The 23,581-nt window shown below is 38.6% G+C and overlaps 1 protein-coding gene across 2 annotated transcripts in view; it reads right to left on the bottom strand.

Moving 5' to 3' along the window:
• The window catches only part of LOC126298593 (PDZ domain-containing protein GIPC3), a 234,648-nt gene extending 215,019 nt beyond the window's left edge, over positions 1-19,629 (bottom strand). Inside the window, exon 1 of one of the 2 annotated variants that reach the window (XM_049989968.1) lies at positions 19,026-19,629. In XM_049989968.1, the coding sequence (XP_049845925.1) occupies positions 19,026-19,289 (264 nt within the window). In that variant the 5' untranslated portion in view covers positions 19,290-19,629. The remainder of the gene's footprint in view (positions 1-19,025) is intronic. The other variant, XM_049989967.1, reaches the window with a different exon arrangement.
• Positions 19,630-23,581: the final 3,952 nt, after the last annotated feature.

Raw genomic sequence — 23,581 nt, 5'->3', positions numbered from 1 at the left:
TTAATTAAAGTTATACATTTTTCTATATAAATGCATTGGAATGAAATAAATTCAAGCACACGTTCCTTAATTCCTCCTATGCCAGGAAGCAGCCTACTTTATCTTGCAATTGTTACATATTTTTAATCTGACTAATGCTTTTAAAATAAAAAATAAACTGCTTAGTAATCATTCAACATGGCATCTGAACAACTACTAACACTATATTTACAAGTTCTATCATATCAACAGGCATCTCAAACAGTCACTTTTATTATCGGTAAATGCAAATTATTTTATTTGATCAACTGTGATTCTTGGGGAATCACTGTCAATTAACTAAACAAACACTGTTTTTTACCTGGTTTCACAAAGTTTATTGTGGTTATTGCACAACATAGGTTTTTGGTTATAAGCCCATTTTCGAGTGCAATACTGATCCAAAGATAATAATACAAATATTAACATGACGATAAAGCAAAGATAGTCCTTTCAACTTCTTAATGTATCGATTCTTGAATTAATTTAAATTAATTTAATGACAATTTTTGACAAATTACATATGGAACTGCGCAATTGTGTAATTCCTTATGTAATTTATCAAAACTGATCATTGAAGTATTTTTACATTAAACAAGGATAGATATATTAAGGAGGTGTGATGACTATCTTTGCCTTATCATCATGTGTATCTCTGCATTATTATCTTTGGAATAAGTAATGTCCTTGAAAATTGACTTAAAAACTAGAACCCAGGTTGTGTGGTAACCACAAAAAAATTGTGAAACAAGGCAAAAATCAGTGTTTGTTTAGTTAAGCAAATATTTTTTAATAATTAGGTTCATTGTTAGGTGCTGCTGGAGGTCAAAGGTTTTTGTTGAAGATTGAGCACACAGATTATGTAAGGAAAGAGACCGAAATTAGTCATGTGCTTTTCAAAGTACTCATCCTGACGATTGCCTGGAACGGTACAGGGAAATCACAGAAAACCTAAGTCTTGATGGCCAGATGGGGATTTGACATGTCGTCATACTGATTGCAAGTACAGTGTGCCAACCACTGCCCCACCTCAATAGGTTGGTGCGGATCAGAATAGGAGAATGTATCACTTTGCTTCTCTTATCAGAATTATGTGTTGCAGTGCCATCAGTGGTTGAAGAGAAAGAGAGGCGAATGAGACGGAAATGCTCGTGTTTGAAAGGGAAAGTAGGTTAACTTTTATGGTAGAGCTCAAAATGTATCCTCCAGCTAGTTACCGTACTATCTAACGAGTATCAGAATGGTGAAGTACTTCACAAGGCAGTGGCCCCCATTTAAATCCTGAGTGGAAGGCAGATATAGAAAAAAACAATGACAATTATAGTTTAACATCCTGTAAGGATAGTGAACATGTCCGTATCAAAGGAACTGTCCTGGGATTTTCCCAGATCGATTTAGGGAAAATACAGAAAACCTAAATCTTGGTGGACGTATGGGAATTTGAACGATCATCTTCCCAAATGCAAAGCCAGTGTGCTGACCATTCCAGATATGGAGATAACGTAGAAACTTAAATTATTATTTTGAATAATTTTAATAGAAATATAATAAATCTGAAAAGTACTGATAAAAGAAGGGTGTGTTGCTGCTATTTTAGCAGAACAGTATCGAGGAAAACAACATGAGTCAGCATAAATGGACAAACAGGAAGAGTAAATAATAAAAGAATGAAGACATAAATAAAGTGGATTATTAGCCTGTGTCAATTTATATCAGCATTTAGGATATATTAAATAGCTTAAAAGGTATTTTAGCATTTGGCAAAAAAAAAAAATGCTCTTCCTTAAAAATCACATAATGTATTAAAACTATGACATCTCTCTCTCTCTCTCTCTCTGCCAGCCCTATGTAGTGATTAGCAGACTACGTTTGAGATATATCACTCCCAAACAATCAAAAATATTATGCTAAGAAGTCAATGGAATAGGAAGAACTAAATAAGGTATGGAAAAGGTGGAGGCTGCAGGTTATAATTACTGAGAAAATGTTGCCACATAGAAGTGTTGAGAAAATATTATGGTGTAATAGCACCTTTCCTTTTATAACAGGGAAAATTCCTCTTGCCATATTATTATTGTGGGTAGCGTATTATCTGAATGGTATGGTCTATGTTAAGGTCTGTTGTCCAGCTGAAGTTCGCTATGGCAGTTCACACCACACAAATGTTATTATATTTTCTCTCATATGTAGGCCTGTGCTAAAAATTGCAGTAGATCATACTTCAGATAGGTATTGCATTTCAAAATGGTTCAAATGGCTCTGAGCACTATGGGACTCAACTGCTGTGGTCATCAGTCCCCTAAAATTTAGAACTACTTAAACCTAACTAACCTAAGGACATCACACACATCCATGCCCGAAGCAGGATTCCAACCTGCGACCGTAGCAGTCGCGCGGTTCTGGACTGCGCGCCCAGAACCGCGAGACCACCGCGGCCAGCTATTGCATTTCACTTAAGACAAAAACAATTATAACAAAAAGCGCACAATATTTGTAAAACAAAGCAAAGGAGTATAGACAGAGAGAAGCTAAATAAAAGACACTAAGATATCAAATGGGCAACCTGTGGAGCCTTAAATAAATACTGTAACAGAATATTATCCAAGAATTTCTCACGAAGCTCTTATTTGAAGGCTGTAAGGGGCACCAATGTTAATGTTCAGTCACTCATGGCTGATACAGAAACTGAAATTGAGGGTATCATATCCGAAAAAGGAACACTGAATTCCATTTCCAAATGTTTCTTTAGAAAACAAAAACGAGGTGTATGGCCCCAGTTCAGTTTTTGCATAGTTCCAAAGATGAGTAACATAGGTACTGTGAAGTCACCTGCCTGCAGACCGTTATACTTCATGAAGTCTCTCATTGAAGAAAATTCATTGAATTCTTGTAAATTGGTGCTGCAGGAAATATTCCAATAATGTATAAATGGTAACTTTAAATTAATGTAGCTTATCCCACATTTATTGTCACTAACGACAGTAAAATGACCAATTCCAGTTTTCACATAAAAGGTTTTTCACGGCCAAGCACCTGCACGTTACTACTCGTCATTATGGCAGAGACAGAGTATTCACAGTACACAATTGCCCTCGAATTCTGACACAACAAGCACATTACAATCGTGGCTACAGCTTATGTAAGCTATGGATACACTATTCCTCTTAGTCGACGAGACAAAAATGAATGACTGTCCATGTCAACATAATACATGGGTGAAGTCCAACTTATCCACATTTTTGCTCAACGGAAAATTTCATAAAAGCTAATAACAGTCAGTAATTGAATTTTATATATTATGTAAGACATATAGGTAATCTGACAGTGCGAATAATGGTGACAAGAGTGTACTTGTTACTGAGACCTTACACAGACTTGTTACATAAGTGTTGCTAGGTAAGCATGGACTTTTCTGTGCGGACTTGTTACATAAACTTGCCACTAACAGACTGCCATGTGAACATTTTAGTATTATAGAAATTACATAAAGGTTAGAAAAACTACTGTGTTCGGTTTGTCTAATTTACATGAATTATATGTTACAACGGTAAATTGGTTTACAAAATATGTGGTGGGTTGGTAAAATGCAGAAGCTTATGGGGCCATTCTGTAAACATCTATTGGGAATAACTCATTTACAAGTACTGTTGTCATATTGAAAATTGCAATAATTAACACAAATTCTTATTCATGGTTTAATCAACGAATGAAGAGTGCCAATTGGTACAAAATGATTATGGTAACAAAAGTATCTATATTACTACACGAGTACTCCAGAACCCAGTACCAGTTGCAAATTGCCTCCCTGATGGCTTGGGCAACAAATATTTCATTTCTGACTGAATTTAAAATGCTTGCATGAACTACTCATTAAGAGATGTAATATTATGTTAGAAGTTTAACAAAATATGTCAAATATTACAGTTAGGAACTGTGTGTTTGTCTTGAGGCAGCATAATTGATGGTGCACAAATATCTGGACTTTATTCATATACTTGATGGCACTTAGCAATTTCTAACAAGCTATACATAAAATTTGAAACTTTTGCAAAACATTTCTTTCTGGCACTCCCCACAAAATGATGAAAAGCAAAGGTTTATCAGTTACTACATTTTCACTATTCATGCAGTAAAACTTCAGCATGAGACATAAAGCTTTATTTTATTACTCCTTTACTAACAGTTCTATTCGCAACACTGTTTGCAGGCACTATCCATATATACCACTGATACACCTGTAAAATTGCATCAATGTATGACAAACAGTTCAGGACATATGCCGTCATAAACACTGAGATGCGTAAAAAAATAACTTTTGCTTAAAATGGAGCGCAAGTGTCCACACTATATTCATCCAGTGTTTTGTAATGAGAACACTTAGCAACTTCCAAAAAACATTAACCATAATTTTAAACATTTTCCAAACTTTTCTCAATTACATGTTTAACATCAAATGTTTAACACTTTAAGTAATCCGACATCTCAAAGTTGCTTTATACCAGGTAGTCTGATTCTTTAAAGAATCGTTAATTTACTGGTAGTGTTAGAAGGTGGAATCTAACAAGTAATATGGCTAAATCTGCAATAGAAGATTTGAGTGTTCTTAAACTTTGATTCTAATTCTCTGTTAAATTACTTAGCTTCAGGTAAATTAAAATATGTCTGTATTCCTGGCTTTTGAATGAGTGGTGTCAGTGTTCCTAAAACTACATATTAGCTCAGTCCAAATTAGCATTACCTGCTAGAGTAATAATGTCAATTATCAATTACTTTTTACTAACATGATTTCCGGCATAAGTAAAGCAATATTGGGATATTCTTATTGAAAACTATTGTATGAATAATAAACACACATAGTCTGATTAGTGTTTTAAAAAATTCCGGTACTTAATTATGTAAGTTTGTTGTTTTGCATGTTTGACTCGTTCCACATCCCATGTGACATGCTCACAATACGAGATCTATGGAACATGAAATAAAAAACAAATAGGCACTATGTAGTTTTAAGATGAAAAATCAGTAGGAGAAAAGAAATGTTAACAAGAGAGTAATCACGGTATTTGCGATGGTTACAGCTTCTTATATTATAATACCAATACCCCTGGTGTTTAGAAACAGTTAAAACCACTAAAACTGAACAAAACTACAGGGTCCTTTTGAATCCCTATCTGATTCTCTACGGAATTTATAGCCAAGTTATCTACCCTCTTAACTATAACATCCAGTACATACCCCAAACAAAAAACTGTGCCCAATACTTGTAAGAAAGCAGAAGTCACATCTCCCTACATGAACAATAGCAGAAGTGATCCACGAACCTATTGTCCCATATTCTTGACATCAAACAACTGTAGGATTTTAGGACATATTCTGAGCTCAGACTCTGATGACTCTCCATCCAAGATAACATGCTGTGTCTTCCTTACCAAAAAGTCCTCAATCCGGTCACAAATTTCACTAGATTGCCCATATGATTGAACTTTTGACAATATGTGTACATGTGGTAGTGAGTCAAGTCCTTTTGAGAAATCAAGAAATACTGCAACTACCTGACTCCCTTTTTCCAGAGCTTTTCGTATGTCATCTGAGAAAAGTTCAAGTTAGGTTTCACATGACTGATTTTCTCGTAATAGGTGCTGATTGTCATGGAGAAGGTCATTCTGTTCATATTACCTTATTATGTTTCAGTTCAGAATGTGTTCTCAGATTCTACATTAAACTGAAGTCAAATATACGAGTTTTGTGTATCACTTACACTACCCTTCTCGTAGACGAGAGTTACTTGTGCTTCTTCCATCTACTGGGTCCGATTTTTTGTTCGAAGGATCTAGGATAGATTGTAGTTAGAAGAGAGGCTAACTCAGCTGCAAATTCAATATAGAATATGACAGGGATTTCATTTCAGTTTCAGCTGCTTCTCAATACCACTAACACTAATACTGACTTCACTCATCTTTTCAGTGGTACATGGATAAAAGTTGGACATAGTACTGGGTTTTCGTTTGAGGAGGAACATTTGAAAACAGAGTTATGCATTATAGGTTTTGTTTTGCTACTCTCAATGTCAGTTATTGTCTCTTTCGCTAGGGACACTAATAGTCTTTACATACAACCAGAATTTCTCAGAGTTTTGTGAAACATCATTCAGCTATTTTCTGCTAAAGTAGTCACTGAAAGCTTCATGCATTGCCGTCTTGACAGCTAAACACGTTTCATTCAGCATCTCTCAATCTATAATACTATGCTTTGTTTTACACCTATTATGCAGTAGTCTCTCTTTCTTTGGAAGTTTCTTTACAGAGACTGTATATCATGGAGGATCCCTTCCATTATGATCAGCTCTACTGGGTACATATCTCTGCAGTTCATGGTCAACTGAGCCATAGTTCCTCTACATGTTCCTGCCCTGTGCTTAAGTTTCAAGTTCCTCACTGAGATATGACGCTACTGACATATGTGTCTGTCTGCTTATTGTAGTCGCCATTTGTGCTTCGGTAATCATTGTTGTCAGAACTGCGTCATGAACACTGATACGAGTTTCGATGTGAACATTCTAAAAAGGTCAGTTATATTTTATAGCACCAACCATTGAATAGAAACCTATTTATGAAGTTTCAATAACCACTATTAACTGAGGACTCTAGGAATATACTATGTATCAAAACCTTATGGATCATGAAGGGCAATATACTAATTGCAGCATGGATAGGCTCATTTAAGCAGTTATTTTTCCCAAGCCCCATAAGCAAAGATGTAGACAAACTTGTAAACCATTTTTAATGTTATTGCTACAAGCAAAAATATTTTCTATACATTTAGCTTGTATTTTTATATAAAATTATTCAAATATTCAAATGTGTGTGAATTCCTAAGGGACCAAACTGCTGAAGTCATCGGTCCCTAGACTTACACACTGTTTAAACTAACTTAAAGTAACTTATGCTAAGAACAACACACACATCCATGCCTAGGGGAGGACTCGAATCTCTGACTGGAGGGGCAATCCGTGACATGGCGCCTCAAAGTGCGCGTCCACTCTGCGCGGCAAAAATTATTACATTACAGATTCATTAGGCTGTGTACTAAAAACATTAAGAATATCTGACTCAGTAAATTTCATCATTATGAATCGATCACACTTGGTATAACAGGAAAAGCTGTGAAGAATTACAGTTAAAATACTACACCTTCTTATCTGTATGTTAATAACTACATGAATATTGTTGTTATTTGTGGAATAATGTCCTAACACGTGCATCAGAGCGTTTCTTGCTCGAAATGATATACAATATTTGAAATCACATTGCACAAATTCTCCTCAGAAATGATGACATACATATATAGTGAAAATTCTTGGTGTTTTGACGAACTTTTGCCCTACTCTCACTAAATAATTATAGTTCTGCCATAAATATAGGCAGATATAATTATGGAGGAAGGTTATTTTGATACAGCGATATGAATAATTTATGATGGCTGCAGTGTCATTAACTCAAATGGAGCAGCCCTCAGACAACCCCATGGAAAGTATTAGCGGTTTATTTTCCTTTGAGTTGGTGCCAGTATATGGTCCATTCGTCATTTACTAGAAGTTAACATGATGCAGTTTAGTCAGTACTACATTTAATCTTGAATTAATGTTACTTCCTGTACTGATAACTGGATCAGAAGACTCTCAAATGGAAATATTTTGTTTTCATCAAGGGGAAATGCATTATACGAACCTACCAAATAGAATGTTGGATACCCTTACTGACACTTGCAACACACTGAGGACATCGCACAGGTGCCGTTTGTGGTGAAATAGAACAGGGAAACCTGCAGACTAGCATCTGCATTTATGCTCAAGAACTCATTTCTCGCGGTATCTCCACATTTTTGGCCAATCCCAGTAATTATATTGAAAATATGATTATAGGGCAACTACATTACCACAATCAATAAAATGGAAGGTCGTAATATACAGGAACGGTAGCTCTTGACACTGACTGTGCTAAAACAAAATTTGTTTTTTTCTAATTTGAATACGCAGTATAAGATATTGTCTAGCAATTGGCTAGGCAGCGTGACTGCTTTCCTGGATCCAAGGGTGAGTGAGGGAGAAGGGTGTGCGCCTTAGACGATCATGATTTCCCCCTCTTTCCTCTCACCCCCGCCCCCAACCAAGGAGATTGTACTAAAGGCTTTTATATTATTACGCGTATCAGCTTTCACATTCTTCAACTAACTTTGAGAGGATAAAGTAGCATCGAGACTATCGAAAATGGCATGCAATTCTAGAAAAACACATACTGTAACAAAGGATGGTTTTCAGTTGCCTGACGGCCTTGGGACAAGACTGGGTGCATAAATCAATCCAGCCAGGTAAAGGCACTCATTCTCTGGCTGCCAACAAGTCCGACATGATTCGTGAGTTTATAGGCCAAGGTGACAAATCATGAAAAGTTTAGTAAGAAATGGTAGATTGGGAAAGACCCACTATTAGGAAAACATAATAACAGAAATACTAAATTCCCCGGATGTAGGGGGAAAGAAGGATCATACCTCCTACACACTAGTATAGCCAGATCCTGTAGACCTATGTTCACAATCGCAGTGACAAGTGACTTTATACGGTGTAAATTATGACGCTATAAAAGTTATGAAAAACTGTTATATTTCTTAAATCAGTTGCATGATGCATGTAGTTCTAAAATTGGCAGAGAAATTTTTTTCAAATGATGTATTTCAGTGAGTTGTACTTTCTTGAAGTTGTGCTAAAGCGATGTACTTACCACTAGTGTACACAAATTATTTCAATTATTATTATTATTATTATTACTATTATTATTATTATTATTATTATTATTATTATTATTATTACTGTTATAAAAACATTTTATTGTTCTCACTATTAAAATCCCACGTATCTGTGGTGTGTTAGAAGTAGTGTTGAGTAAAACTTATACAGGGGTGGGAGGAGTAAGTAACACATCGTAAGCCCCTACCCCATCCCAGAAATGGACCGTGGATCCGCTATTGGCAAATTTTACCCCACTCCGTCTTTCGTTCACGACGCGTCAGGAATTAGATTTGTCAATAGTAGATGTTACTTCGCCCCATCCTATGAGCACACACAGACATCCGTTGTAGAGTCTTTGCCAGGTACCGCTTGGGCTTCAGGGTAACGACACGATATTATGCTTGCAATTAAACTTTTGCAAATATCCAAGGAGGGCATATGTAGTCCTCACCAGTAGAGTAGTCCACCTCTTGTACATCATGAACCAGTAAACCAATAGTTTTGAGAATGGCGGTCAGACTGGATATCACCATTTTTCAGCATCAATACACATAGAGGAGTGCCTAAATACCCTGTTGCGGTTCGTGATGTGACACATGGGTACTGCGAACTTCTTGTGTCCCTGAGCGACAGTCATTGTTATCAGATTAGTTACAGGGCTACAGACTTACTCGTAAGAATTACCACTGTCACAATAAGAGACAGTCGCTTGTTCAATGAGAAGACACGCAAGAGTGGAACATATCCGTTTTACAATTTGCTTCTGTGTCACGTAATGGCTCGGAAAGGAAGACTAGAGCTCAACGTCCTGTTAATGAGGCCATTACGGAGGACAAGCTCGGACTGGGAAATCAAGGGGAAGGCAACTGACTGTGTCCTTTTTTCAAAGATACTGTTACTGTACCTGCCTTAAACGGTTTAAAAAATATCGAAAATTTTAATCTGGATTGCAAGATGGGGAAGCAGCCCCAGATTCTCGCGAATACAAATGTAGTACCTCAAGGATAGGTTAAAAATATTAGTTGATAAACCAAACGTTGAAAATAAATTTGTTGTCATTCTCAGGTTAAATTCTTTCTTTCATTTATTAACCATTGTGGCAACTCGCATGGTAAATGGTTCGCATCTAGCTAGGGGTTCTTATGCAAATCATAAACTATATCTCACACTCTAAACGTTGTAGTAATTTGTAAGGGTATTTGACAACCTTTCTGTCGCATGAAGCTCTTTCATTTTCAGCTTAATGGCACTGAAACTTTATAGTTACGATTCTACCGTAGTATTAGCAAAGAAGGGAAAGCAGAAAGGTGGAAGGAGTATATAGACGGTCTATACAAGGGCGATGTTCTTGATGACAATATTATGGAAATGGAAGGGGATGTAGATGAAGATGAAATGGGAGATATGATACTGCGTGAAGAGTTTGACATAGCACTGAAAGACCTAAGTCGAAACAAGGCCCCTGGAGTAGACAACATTCCATTAGAACTATTGACAGCCTTGGGAGAGCCAGGCCTAACAAAACTCTACCATCTAGTGAGCAAAATGTATGAGACAGGCGAAATACCTTCACACTTCAAGAAGAATATAATAATTCCAATCCCAAAGAAAGCAGGTGTTGACAGATGTGAAAATTACCGAACTATCAGTTTAATAAGCCACGGCTGCAAAATACTAACACGAATTCTTTACAGACGAATGGAAAAACTGGTAGAAGCCGACCTTGGGGAAGATCAGTTTGGATTCCGTAGAAATGTTGGAACACGTGAGGCAATACTGACACTACGACTTACCTTAGAAGCTAGATTACGAAAAGGCAAACCCACGTTTCTAGCATTTGTAGCCTTAGAGAAAGCTTTTGACAATGTTGACTGTAATACTCTCTTTCAAAATGTGAAGGTGGCAGGGTAAAATACAGGGAGCGAAAGGCTATTTACAATTTGTACAGAAACCAGAAGGCAGTTATAAGAGTCGAGGGGCATGAAAGGGAAGCAGTGGTTGGGAAGGGAGTGAGACAGGATTGTAGCCTATCTCCGATATTATTCAATCTGTATATTGAGCAAGCAGTAAAGGAAACAAAAGAAAAATTCGGGGTAGGATTTAAAATCCATGGAGAAGAAATAAAAACTTTGAGGTTCGCCGATGATATTGTAAATCTGTCAGCGATAGCAAAGGACCTGGAAGAGCAGTTGAACGGAATGGACAGTGTCTTGAAAGAAGGATATAGGATGAATATCAACAAAAGCAAAATGAGAATAACGGAATGTAGTCTAATTAAATCGGGTGATGCTGCAGGAATTAGATTAGGAAATGAGCCGCTTAAAATAGAAAATTTGTTTTGCTATTTGGGGAGCAAAAAACTGATGATGGTCGAAGTAGAGAGGATATAAAATATAAACTGGCAATGGCAAGGAAAGCATTTCTGAATAAGAGAAATTTGTTAACATCGAGTATAGATTTAAGTGTCAGGAAGTCGTTTCTTGAAGTATTTGTATGAGTGTAGCCATGTATGGAAGTGAAACGTGAACGATAAATAGTTTAGACAAGAAGAGAGTAGAAGCTTTCGAAATGTGGTGTTACAGAAGAATGCTGAAGACTAGATGGGTAGATAACATAACTAATGAGGAGATACTGAATAGAAGTGGAGATAAAAGAAATTTGTGGCACAACTTGACTAGAAGAAGGGATCGGTTGATAGGGCATATTCTGAGGCATCAAGGGATCACCAATTTGGTATTGGAGGGCAGCGTGGAGGGTAAAAATCGTAGAGAGAGACCAAGAGATGAATACACTAAACAGATTCAGAAGGATGTAGGTTGCAGTAGGTACTGGCAGATGAAGAAGCTTGCACAGGATAGAGTAGCATGGAGAGCTGCATCAAACCAGTCTCTGGACTGAAGACCACAACAACAACATTAGAAGGAAGGAAGATTGGGTTTAGCGTCCCGTCGATCACGAGGCGATTGACGACGGAGCAAAAAATCCGATTGGGGATATCAGCCGTGCACTCTCAGAGAAAGCATGAGGGCTGCTGCCCTGAGCAATCTACTGTAATCACGGAAAACCTTAACATGGATGGCCCGCTGGGGATTTGAGCTGCCGTTCCATCTTCTCAGAAGACTGCACCACCTCTCTGCGTCACAGTTATTCGATTAAGTGGCGTAAAACTAAGCACACAATAATCGACCTAATCAGCTGATAAACTTTATGATAGAATGTTATTTATGATTAACATTTCCCCTAAATGAGATTACCGAGCGAGGTGGCGCAGTGGTTAGATACTGGACTCGCATTCGGGAGGACGACGGTTCAATCCCGCGTCCGGCCATTCTGATTTAGGTTTTCCGTGATTTCCCTAAATCGCTCCAGGCAAATGCCGTGATGGTTCCTTTCAAAGGGCACGGCCGACTTCCTTCCCCATCCTTCCCTAATCCGATGAGACCGATGACCTCACTGTCTGGTCTCCTTCCCCAAACCAACCAGCCAACCCTAAATGAGATTACCGTTACGACTTAACGCAGTAGCGGATACAGAGAGGTTCAAATGGTTCAAATGGCTCTGAGCACTATGGGACTTAACATCTATGGTCATCAGTCCCCTAGAACTTAGAACTACTTAAACCTAACTAACCTAAGGACATCAGACAACAGCCAGTCGTCACGAGGCAGAGAAAATCTCTGACCCCGCCGGGAATCGAACTCGGGAACCCGGGCGTGGGAAGTGAGAACGCTACCGCACGACCACGAGCTGCGGACATATACAGAGAGGGGGGGGGGGGGGGAGGAGGGGAGCTGAGGGCCTCAAGCCCCACCCCGCAAAGGAAAAGCTTCTGGGGTCCACCCCCGAAAATCTCTAATTAAACTTGTCATTACCCTTCTTTCTTAGCTCTATAGTACCTACAGTACAATTTTCATCACTTACCCTCTCTTCATCCATTTTAAGTAGGTCTAACATGTTCTCAAATTTAAATTACTGTAAGAAGCTGTTTACGTGGCGAGTTTTTAATCCGTACGCCGCTCATTCAAGATGCAGCCGCAGCCACGCCCCACTGCCACCGCCAGCTACCGCCTTCGACAGGGGTCGCTCGTGGTAGTTGAGATGTAATGTGCAGTTTGCGAGTGCGCTTGCTGTGCTGCTGTACACATAGCCATTTGGAGTATCGTTTGTTGAATCGAACACAGTAGAATGAGCTATCAAGTCTTTTTTTAATTTTTAGGATGGCGTCCGTTTGTTTGTTTATGACAATATTTTGAAAAAAAAAGACATCGAAACGTAAACAACAAGATCTTCGTTCGATTTTTTTTACTGAAAAGAAAGAAAGAGGAGAGCAAATCGAGCGAAAATGAACCATTACTACCTGTAGACAATGTCAGAGACTTGTCATTGTCGACTCAGAGTCCGTTGGGTACATATTTCTAATCATTTTTTAAGCACATAAATGAAATTCATGTAAAAACGGTTAGTCGAATTTGTGACGTATTCTGGGCACTCGATCCTTCTTACCTGCCCTACAAGTTCATGTTGTTGTTGTGGTCTTCAGTCCTGAGACTCGTTTGATCCAGCTCTCCATGCTACTCTATCCTGTGCAAGCTGCTTCATCTCCCAGTAACTACTGCAACCTACATCCTTCTGAATCTGTTTAGTGTATTCATCTCTTGGTCTCCCTCTACGATTTTTACCCTCCACGCTGCCCTCCAATACTAAATTGGTGATCCCTTGATGCCTCAGAACATGTTCTACCAACCGATCCCTTCTTCTAGTCAAGTTGTGCCACAAATTTCTCTTCCCCCCAATCCTATTCAATACCTTCTCATTAGTTATGTGATCTACCCATCTAATCTTCAGCATTCTTCTGTAGCACCACATTTCGAAAGCTTCTATTCTCTTCTTGTCCATACTATTTATCGACCATGTTTCACTTCCATACATTCCATACAAATACTTCCAGAAACCACTTCCTGACGCTTAAATCTATACTCGATGTTAACAAATTTTTCTTCTTAAGCAACGCTTCCCTTGCCACTACCAGTCTATCTCTACTTCGACCATCATCAGTTATTTTGCTCCCCAAATAGCAAAACTCCTTTACTACTTTAAGTGTCTCATTTCCTAATCTAATTCCCTCACCATCACCCGACTTAGTTCGACTACATACCATTACCCTCGTTTTGATTTTGTGGATGTTCATCTTATATCCTCCTTTCAAGACACTGTCCAGTCCGTTCAACTGCTCTTCGAAGTCCTTTGCTGTCTCTGATAGAATTACAATGTCATCGGCGAACCTCAAAGTTTTTATTTCTTCTCCATGGATTTTAATACTTACTCCGAATTTTTCTTTTGTTTCCTTTACTGCTTGCTCAATATATAGATTGAATAACATTGGGGACAGGCCACAACCCTGTCTCACTCCCTTCCCAACCGCTGCTTCCCTTTCATACCCTCGACCCTTATAACTGCCATCTGGTTTCTGTAGAAAACAAGATCATAGTGAAGTAATATTTAGCATAAATAATGTAACACAAAATCAATTATCGATTTTTTTCGGTTTTAAATTCTTTTTAAACTAGTTTTCTTTGCGCGCCCGCCGTTGCGGCGAATTTCATAGTCTTATATCGCGTTATTTAGCGATAATGGTGAATAATCTCTTAAGGGTTAAAGTGCTCATCAATAAGAACAACTTTTACTATAGAACCAACTTTGAAATCGCGGACAAAAATCAGCTGTTGCATACACACTGGTCAAGTACGGAATTTTTTTTAGGGAATAGATCTTTTTTTCGCGATTTCGAAGACGCCCCCATGAACCTGTTCATATTGACTTCTGAGTGTTATTTTAGCCCCTTAAAGGCTTATTGGCCATTTTTAAATAACCCTGTAGAGTAGTTCCGAGGAGTTATTTTAGTTTTTGGTATGTTACTGATCTGATTATGTATGATTCTCTACTTTCTGTACAAATTGCAGTTTTCGTTTGCTATTGTTACACAGCCCAAACCTGTGTTTGTGGGAGTGGCCAGTACATACACTGCTTGAGCTGAAAATCGTTTTGATGTAACAGGAAACGCACTCAGTGACGTGGAAAAGTATGAACATCTGGAAGAGTCTGAGAACCACAACGAAATTATGAATATCCAGAGTAGACCTCTTGTCGAATAGGCTAAAGGAATACTCTCAGCTAGTCTATAGCCAACAACAGAAAGGTGCATAATTTTTGTTTTGCGTACTATCTTCAGATTTAGATAGTGGGGACAACCATTCTGTGTCTCTAGGATCTTTAGTCACACGTCCACTTTAGACTGATAGAGTTGTTGGATGTCCTCCTGAGGGATACTGTACCAAATTCTGTCTAATTGGGGCGTTAGATCGACCAGATCCCAAACTGGTTGGAGGGTCCTGCCCCTAATGCTCCAAACATTCTCAACTGGCGAATATCCGACGACCTTAATGATCAATGTTGGGTTTAATAAGCACGAAGACAAGCAGCCGAAATTCTCGCCATGTGCAGACAGGCATTATCTTGCTGAAATGTAAACCCGGGATGGCTTGCCATGAAAGACAAATTAATGGGATGTTGAATATCGTCGATCTAGCGCTTTGCTGTAAGAGTGCCGCGGATGTCAACCAAAGAGGTCCTGATATGAACTGAGATGGTACCAAAGACCATCACCCATGGTTATGGGACCGTACACCGGGCGACAGCCACGTTGGTATTACACTGTTGTCTGGGCATCCCCAGGCAGGTCTTCGCTGATCATCAGGGCTCAGTTCGAAGCGGGGCGCACAACTGAAGACAATTCTACTCCAGTCAATGAGATTCCATGCAGGATGTGTTCAACACCACTGCAGACGGGCTTGTTGGTATACAAGGTCAATGCCAGTCAGTGCCAGAAGCACTGTCAGCTCTGCTCCAGTTCTGTGAACTTCCTATTAAAGGTACTAGTGGTCAATGAAGCCCCAGTTGCCCATCAGATGGCTGATCATGATGAATCAAGGACTCTGAGTGGCTCTGTGGCGAGTGCTCTTTCCTCATGCTCAGTCGTCTGTCTAGGTCGACCGATTCTTTCTTGACGCTGTGTTCGGTCGTGGTTAATCCATTCCCGTCAACATCGTCGAATAATGGCATCGCTCGCTCGGTCGTCTGTCTAGGTCGACTGATTCTTTCTTGACCCTGTGTTCGACCGTGGTTAATCCATTCCTGCCAACATCGTCGAATAATGGCATCGCTCATATTCAAATGTCGAGCTATTCCTCGATTGCTCCAACTGGCTTCTTTGAGCCCAACTATACGTCCTCTCTCAAATGCTGATATCTGCGAATACTGTTACACTCCTGTCTGCGACGTATTGTTTCTGGCCAGCTGAGTATAAGGGATGAAATTCGCAAATCTTTTGTGCCCCTGGTATCGCTATGTCCCTCTCATTACCATACCTGCCAGCTGTACAGTGAAATTGGTCTGCAGCATCACACATTCATCCATCGGCTGCCAAAGTTCACAACTTTGCATTCTCCGTTGATACCTGCATGAATTTCAGTTTTTGAGCAGTTTTCTTAACCCCTTCGTGGTGCGTCTTCTATTTTTTGTTTTGTTTCAGGGTACATAAAAAGCATTGTAAATCCTAAGAAGCTATTGTGCTACCGATTACCACAACGTGGCGGCGTTAAAAAATTCAGATATCAAAAGTTTAAATAAAACTCCTGGATAGACTGTCAATTTTTCAATCGCATTGAGAAACAGAAAATGATAAATCAAACAGCTAGTGGCTGATTTCTGTAGTAAAGACGATCATACTATGTGGTCGTGAAAATACGGTGTTAGGCCACCAGGCTGGTGGTTAATTAAGTGATGAAATCGGCCAAGGAAAATTTCGAGCAATTTCAAAATTTCGCACTGACTCAAGTGATTCACCTCTCCAAAAACATTTAGTGACGCCGCCGAAAAATGTTATATGTCTGGGCAAAAAACTCAGAATTAGGTGAATAATTGTTGTTATTCTATCATGATGAGAAAGGTACTCAACGAAGTCAAAGAAGCAAAATATTATGCTGTCCTTGGCGAAGAAACACTCGACGTCGGTGGTAGAGAACAATTCAGTGTAGTACATTACATGAAGAGTTCATATGCTTTCTGTCTGCAATTACTTGACAGGTACTGCATTAAGCGATCAAATCGTTTAAGACTTAGATTTGTGCGTGAATCAGCAAAAAGTTTGGAACATGAAAAACACACAGAAGCGAAAAAGTTACAAGGTGTTAGTGATACACGCTGGCTTGAAAGGCCTGATGCACTCCAATTCAAAAAGCTCTTTCACTCTATCGCACAGTTCCTTGAATAAATGGACAAAACTTCTCTGTCGTTGGGAAGTGCAAGTGTTCTGGCTTCTATTCAACGATTTCACTTTGTCTTACCTTTGATGGTAACCGCAGCGCTATTTGAAATTACTGTTACGATTTGACAGCAACTTCACGCTGTTGCATTAGATGTTAACCATTCCTGCGAGATGGTAACAGCATTAAAAGAATACTGGAAAGATACAGAGAAACTAAACATCAAGAAATTTTCCAAGAGGCGTGTTGCATTGTAGAAACTTTGGACATTGCAGTGCAGACATCCAGAACCGCCCAACGTTCAATTCATCGCTCGTATATAGAAGCACCAGATACTACGGAATTCTACAGATAAAATAAACTTTTAATACATATACACGCTTTTTGATTAATGTGGCATTTTCTCCTTTTCTGTTGGGTTGTTTCGAGCTCGAGAATAATGTCCTGTCGTGTTTTGATTCAGATGAAGCTATTGATTCCTTTCATCGATTTTGTGTTGGGACAGTTGAGGGTTTGCTTTTCGAGAGCATAGCACTCTTCAGTTCTCGACCTGTTCAGCTATATGCCAAGTGTCCTGGTAAAACAGAAAATCTCAATTCTGTAGTGGCAGCTGCACGTGTTTGCAACGGTGAATTGCCTCATCCTCTCTCATTATAGGGAGAAATACCTCTTTGCAAGGAGCTTTGAAAAGACAGGGAACATATACCCCAAACAGCAGCAGAGACGCGCCAAGAGGCAAATGAGTTCCCCCAAATATAAACATTCTGTTACAAATTCTCGCTACATTACCCGTATCCACTTGTAGTGTGGAGCGCAGCTTCTTTTCGCTTAATCGAATATAATCGTACCTTTGTGTGACAGTGACTTAAGACGGGTTTAACCGTCTGCCTGCTATTTATAATCATCGAGATATATCTGGCAGCCTACGACGTGTCGAAATCATTGAAGAATTTGCGCAAAAAAAACGAAAAAAACTTATTCGAGGAGACTTGCAGTGCGTTAAACGAACAAAGTAAAATTTTGGTGCTTTTCTCAGTGTTTTACGTTGATAAAGCCTCCCCTCGGCTGGCCAAGCCCCTTCCAAACCAAAATCCTGGATCCGCCACTGCGTTAATGTGTTGTTAAGCGGCTTTTCTGACAGCTTAAATGGGATGCATTCATATCAGATGTGTGTGCTGTGTATGAAGACCGATAAATATTTTAAATACTGCCAGCCGCACAGCTAAAACAATTTGGTATATTTCATAATATGTGGAATAAAATACTTGAAACCAGTTATGAGGTAGCTTTCCTTCTTTGCTCTAAATTCGAACAAGTTTTCGAATCTCATTTACACGAAACACCGCTGGTTCCACTCATGTACAACAATGGCCAAGATTAGACGTAATAGTTTGTGAAAGTTCACGTGTAGTAGCCAACTTAATTATCATATATTTTACTAGTAGATAATACGTACCAGTATCGTATAAATTTGCTGTCTGATGTATTAAGACAACAATTACGTATGATATGAATTGCAAACTTTATTTATGAATGTGTGGTCATAATAACAAGCAGTACTACGATATCCACATTTGGCACAATATTTAAGGATTTGAGAACACAAATAGTGAGTAGATTTTGTATTGGCTAATTCCGTAACACATTTTCTGGAAGACGTGTCTATTGCCATGGTGAAGATTACATTTCTTACATATCTGAAAATTAACTGTAACTACTTACACGTATAATAATGGTGACAATCATTTGAAACGAACATAGCATTTCTTAATAGTGAACTGACGCTTTGTGGAGGGTGTGGAAGAATCAGACGGCAACACAGTGCTTTCTTACATTACTATAAACAGCAAATAAATATTTCCCAACTATAGAAAGCTTTAGCGAACAGTGCAATATTTACTTACATCTTCGACTGGGAATTCATAGCACTCGGCAATCTTCTGGTAGAGCTCCCTGACGTTAGAAAAACCAGAAATAAGTCCGGTAGGACTTCCCTGGGCTTGCTGACAATGGAACACAAGTTTGGGTCTCCCAACGTTGGGATCCGCCGGCTTCTGGGTCGCTCTGTTTCCGTTTTGTTGAGCTAAAGCACTTTCGTTCTGATTCTCATTATTACTTTCCACTGAATGTCCTTTCTTGTTTAGATTTTTTGGTTTGAACAGCGGCATATTTACGCTTAATTTTAAGGACTTATAAAACAGAGAAACAATAGTAATCAATGCGCATACGAATTCACCACTGTCCGCTAAATGATCTACAAATCAGCTTCTAGCTTTTAAAATGCTCTTACTGTCGAAGAGATAAAGTACTAATCTTATCCTGCCACAGTCGTATCTTTCGTTGTTCGAATTGTGCACTATCTTACGATAAGACATCCGTAAAGAGAAATGCCAATGTCCATATCTACGCAAACGAACATCTAACCACGGACCAAATCTGCTGTCAGATGTACACTGGGGAAACATTAATCCCGCAGTAGCAGATGATGAAAATGTGTGAGCTCCAACTGTTGGCCAGATCGTGAACTTCAACAATTGTATCGATACTACTTTCGAGTTCGGGGTTTCGCGACAGAGCTTCGACTGCCATCTATGAGCACAGACACTAAATTGCGTGTTCCTGGGAGTCCGGGCGCACGAGATGCAAGATTTGCTTTGTTACATTTCGTGGGGTAGTTTTTCGAGACACAAACTCTTTACACATTAATTAAAAAGTGCTGGGACATAGTAGTAACGTAGTGGCAAATGTTACAGGTTTTATACAACTTGTGATCTTTATGCAGAAAAAACATAAATGTTATTCGAATTCTTCGCTGTGTAACAATTAAATGTAATTTGTAACAGAAAAAAATAAATATTTTATGTCATTCGTATCAACCCTGAAATTTTGTGAATATGTTCATAATTAATTAAGGTTATATATTTTTCCATATTAAAATTAAATAAATTCACACACGCATTGCTAATTATCTTCCGTGTCAGGAAGCAACCTTCTTTATGTTGCAATCCTTACATTGTGGTAATCCGACATATGCTTTTAAAAATAGAAAATAAACTGCCTCAGAATGATTTACAAGTCATCTGAGCTACTACTTACATTGTATTTTCAAGTTCTATAACAACAAGACGGAGCTCAAAAGAGTCACTTTCACTATCGGTAAACGCAAATCATTTTAACTATTTGATTTGTAATTTCTTGTGAGGTGCAGCAGAAGATCAGTGTTTTTTTCTTTTCTTTTTTTTGTTTTAACAGTACAGCACAGCATTAAGTAATACCAAAAGAAAACAGGGCGGACACACTGTGCAACTCTAACTGATACAAAATGTAGCATGATATATGTGAATCTTTTTAACTTTCTTTTTAACTTTTAGTCCGTGTTCGAATGAGAGTTAGTAATTATTTTTGTGTTAATCAGCTACCTGCTCCCTTCATTGTGCTGGACTGTGATATTGGACCCCCACTGAACTCATGGTTGTGGTGACAGACTAATCTGTAGCGTACTCTGAGGTCTAGAATAGGTTGGAAGGTAATGATTTGGTGGTAAGTTACCAAAGCCAACAAATGTCAATACCAAATACAGCTTCTGGTTACAACAGACTTTCCTGTAGTGTAGCCTAACATTATATTCCTGCCCTATTTAATTTCACTTTGCCATATTTTTTACATAAATACTAAAACTGCGAGTTAAATTTTAAAAAAATTATAATCGATAATGGACAAGTCTTCAACGAGTATTTTCATGCACATTATATACACATTCAATCTTAAACTACAAAACATGTTGTGTATGGAAGGGAGCAATATTAGAAATTGATGTCCCATCAATAGCATGGTCATTAGACATGCAGCACACGGTTTATGGAAAAAAGGGGACAGAAATTGGCCATACACTTTTCAAAGGAATCATCCTGATATTTTCCTGGAGTTATTCAAGGGAAATCACAGAAAACCTAAAGCTCCCTGGATGGCTAGATGAGGATTTGACATGTCGTCATCCTGATTGCAAAGTCCAGTGTGTTAACCACTACACTACCTCACAAGGTTGGTGTGGACCAGGCAGGGGAATGTATAGAAAGATAGGTCCCTTATCATTTAGCTACAAAATAGCAGGTCAGCAACTGGAAGCAGTTAATTCCATAAATTATCTGGGAGTACTCATTAGGAGTGATTTAAAATGGAATGATCATATAAAGTTGATCGTCGGTAAAGCAGATGCCAGACTGAGATTCATTGGAAGAATCTTAAGGAAATGCAATCCGACAACAAAGGAAGTAGGTTACAGTACGCTTGTTCGCCCAATGCTTGAATGCTGCTCAGCAGTGTGGGATCCACACCAGGTAGGGTTGATAGAAGAGATAGAGAAGATCCAACGGAGAGCAGCGCGCTTCGTTACAGGATCATTTAGTAATTGCGAAAGCGTTACGGAGATGATAGATAAACTCCAGTGGAAGACTCTGCAGGAGAGACGCTCAGTAGCTCGGTACGGGCTTTTGTTAAAGTTTCGAGAACATACCTTCACCGAAGAGTCAAGCAGTATATTGCTCCCTCATAAGTATATCTCGCGAAGAGACCATGAGGATAAAATCAGAGAGATTAGAGCCCACACAGAAGCATACCGACAATCCTTCTTTCCACGTACAATACGAGACTGGAATAGAAGGGAGAACCGATAGAGGTACTCAGGGTACCCTCCGCCACACACCGTCAGGTGGCTTGCGGAGTATGGATGTAGATGTAGATGTAGATGTAGATTGCATTGCTTTTCTTATCAGAATTGTGTGTCAGTGGTTGAAAACAGAGTAGAGATATGAATGAGATGGAAATGCTCATGTTCGAGAGGGAAAGGAAGTTATGGTAGAGCTCAAAATGTATTCTTCAGCCAGTGATCATACTATCTAATGAGTATCAGAAAGGTGAAGTATTTTAGAAGGAAATGGCCTCCAAATAATTTGCTGAGGGGATGGCAGATATGGAAAAAAAGGGAAATTAGAGTTTAACATCACATTGATAACAAGGTCATTAGAGACAGACAAGAGCACAATCTCTAGTTAGGGAAAGATGGGGAAGGAAATTGAACATGTCCATATTGAAGGAACTGTTTCAGCATATGCCTGGGGCAATTAAGGGAAATTACGGGAAACCTAAATCCTGATGGCCACATGGGAATTTGAACCATCGTGTTGCGTAATGTGAGGCCAGTGTGGTAACTATTTCAGATACGGAGATAACATAGGAAACTTCAATTATTATTTTGAATAATTTTAACAGGAATATAGTGAAGCTGGGAAGTATTGATCAAAGGAATGTTTGTTGTTGCTATTTCAGCAGAACAGTATCGAGAACATCATAAGTGAACAAAAAGAAGGGTAAATAATAAAAGAATGAACACATAAATAAAGTAGTTTATTAGCCTGTGGAAATCTATGTCAGCATTCATGGAACTGATGAAGTCGCTAGAGGTGCATAGGACATATTAAGTAGCTTACAGGGTGTTTTAGCATTTGGCATATAATGTTTTTTCTTGAGATCTGATAATGTATTAAAACTGACACCTCTCTCTACAAGCCCTATGGAGTGATTATCAGAGTGCATTTGAGATATGCCAATCTAAAACAATCAAAAATAATATGCTAAGGAGTCAGTGGAATAGAAAGAATTGAATAAGGTAGGGACAAGGTGGAGCCTGCAGGTTGTAATGACTGAGAAAATGTTACCACATAGAAGTACGGAGAAAATAATATCGTGTAATAACACATCTTCTGTTTTAACAGGGAAAGTTCCTCTTGCCATATGATTATTGTGGGTAGCATATTACCTGAAATGTATGGTTTATGTTATGGTATGTTGTGCAGTTCATACCATACACATTTTGTTATATTTTCTTTCCCAAGTAGGCCCATGCAAAAAGTTGCAGCAAATTATACTTCAGATAACAGGTGCTGCATTTCACTTAAAACAAAAGACAATTATAACAAAAAGAGCGCTATAGTTGTAAAACAAAGCAAAAGAGTATAGACAGAGATATTCTAAATAAAAAAACACTTGGATCTCAAAAGGACAAACTGTGACATGTTAAATAAACACTGTAGCAGGATCTTATCCAAAGACTTCTCACAAAGCCCAAAGAAATTCTAGTCTTATTATAAGGCTGTCAGAGGCACCAAATTTTGTTTTCAGTCACTCATGGCTGACACAGGAACTGAAATTGAGGGCAGAAAAGCCAAAGCAGAAACATGACTTCCATTTCCAAATGTTTCTTTAGGGAAAAAATGAAGGAGTATAGCCCCAGTTCAGTTTTTGCACAACTCCAAAGATGAGTAACATAGATATTGTGAGGTCACCTAACTGTAAAATGTTAGACTGCATGCAGTCTCTCATTCAATAAAACTCACTGAATTGTTGTAAACTGGTGTTACAGGAAATATTTCAATAGTGTGTAAATAGCAACTTTTAATTAATG

The sequence above is a fragment of the Schistocerca gregaria genome, chromosome X (assembly GCF_023897955.1).
Source record: "Schistocerca gregaria isolate iqSchGreg1 chromosome X, iqSchGreg1.2, whole genome shotgun sequence".
In the NCBI taxonomy this organism is placed as follows: domain Eukaryota; kingdom Metazoa; phylum Arthropoda; class Insecta; order Orthoptera; family Acrididae; genus Schistocerca; species Schistocerca gregaria.
This window is presented reverse-complemented; position numbering and strand designations above follow the sequence as displayed.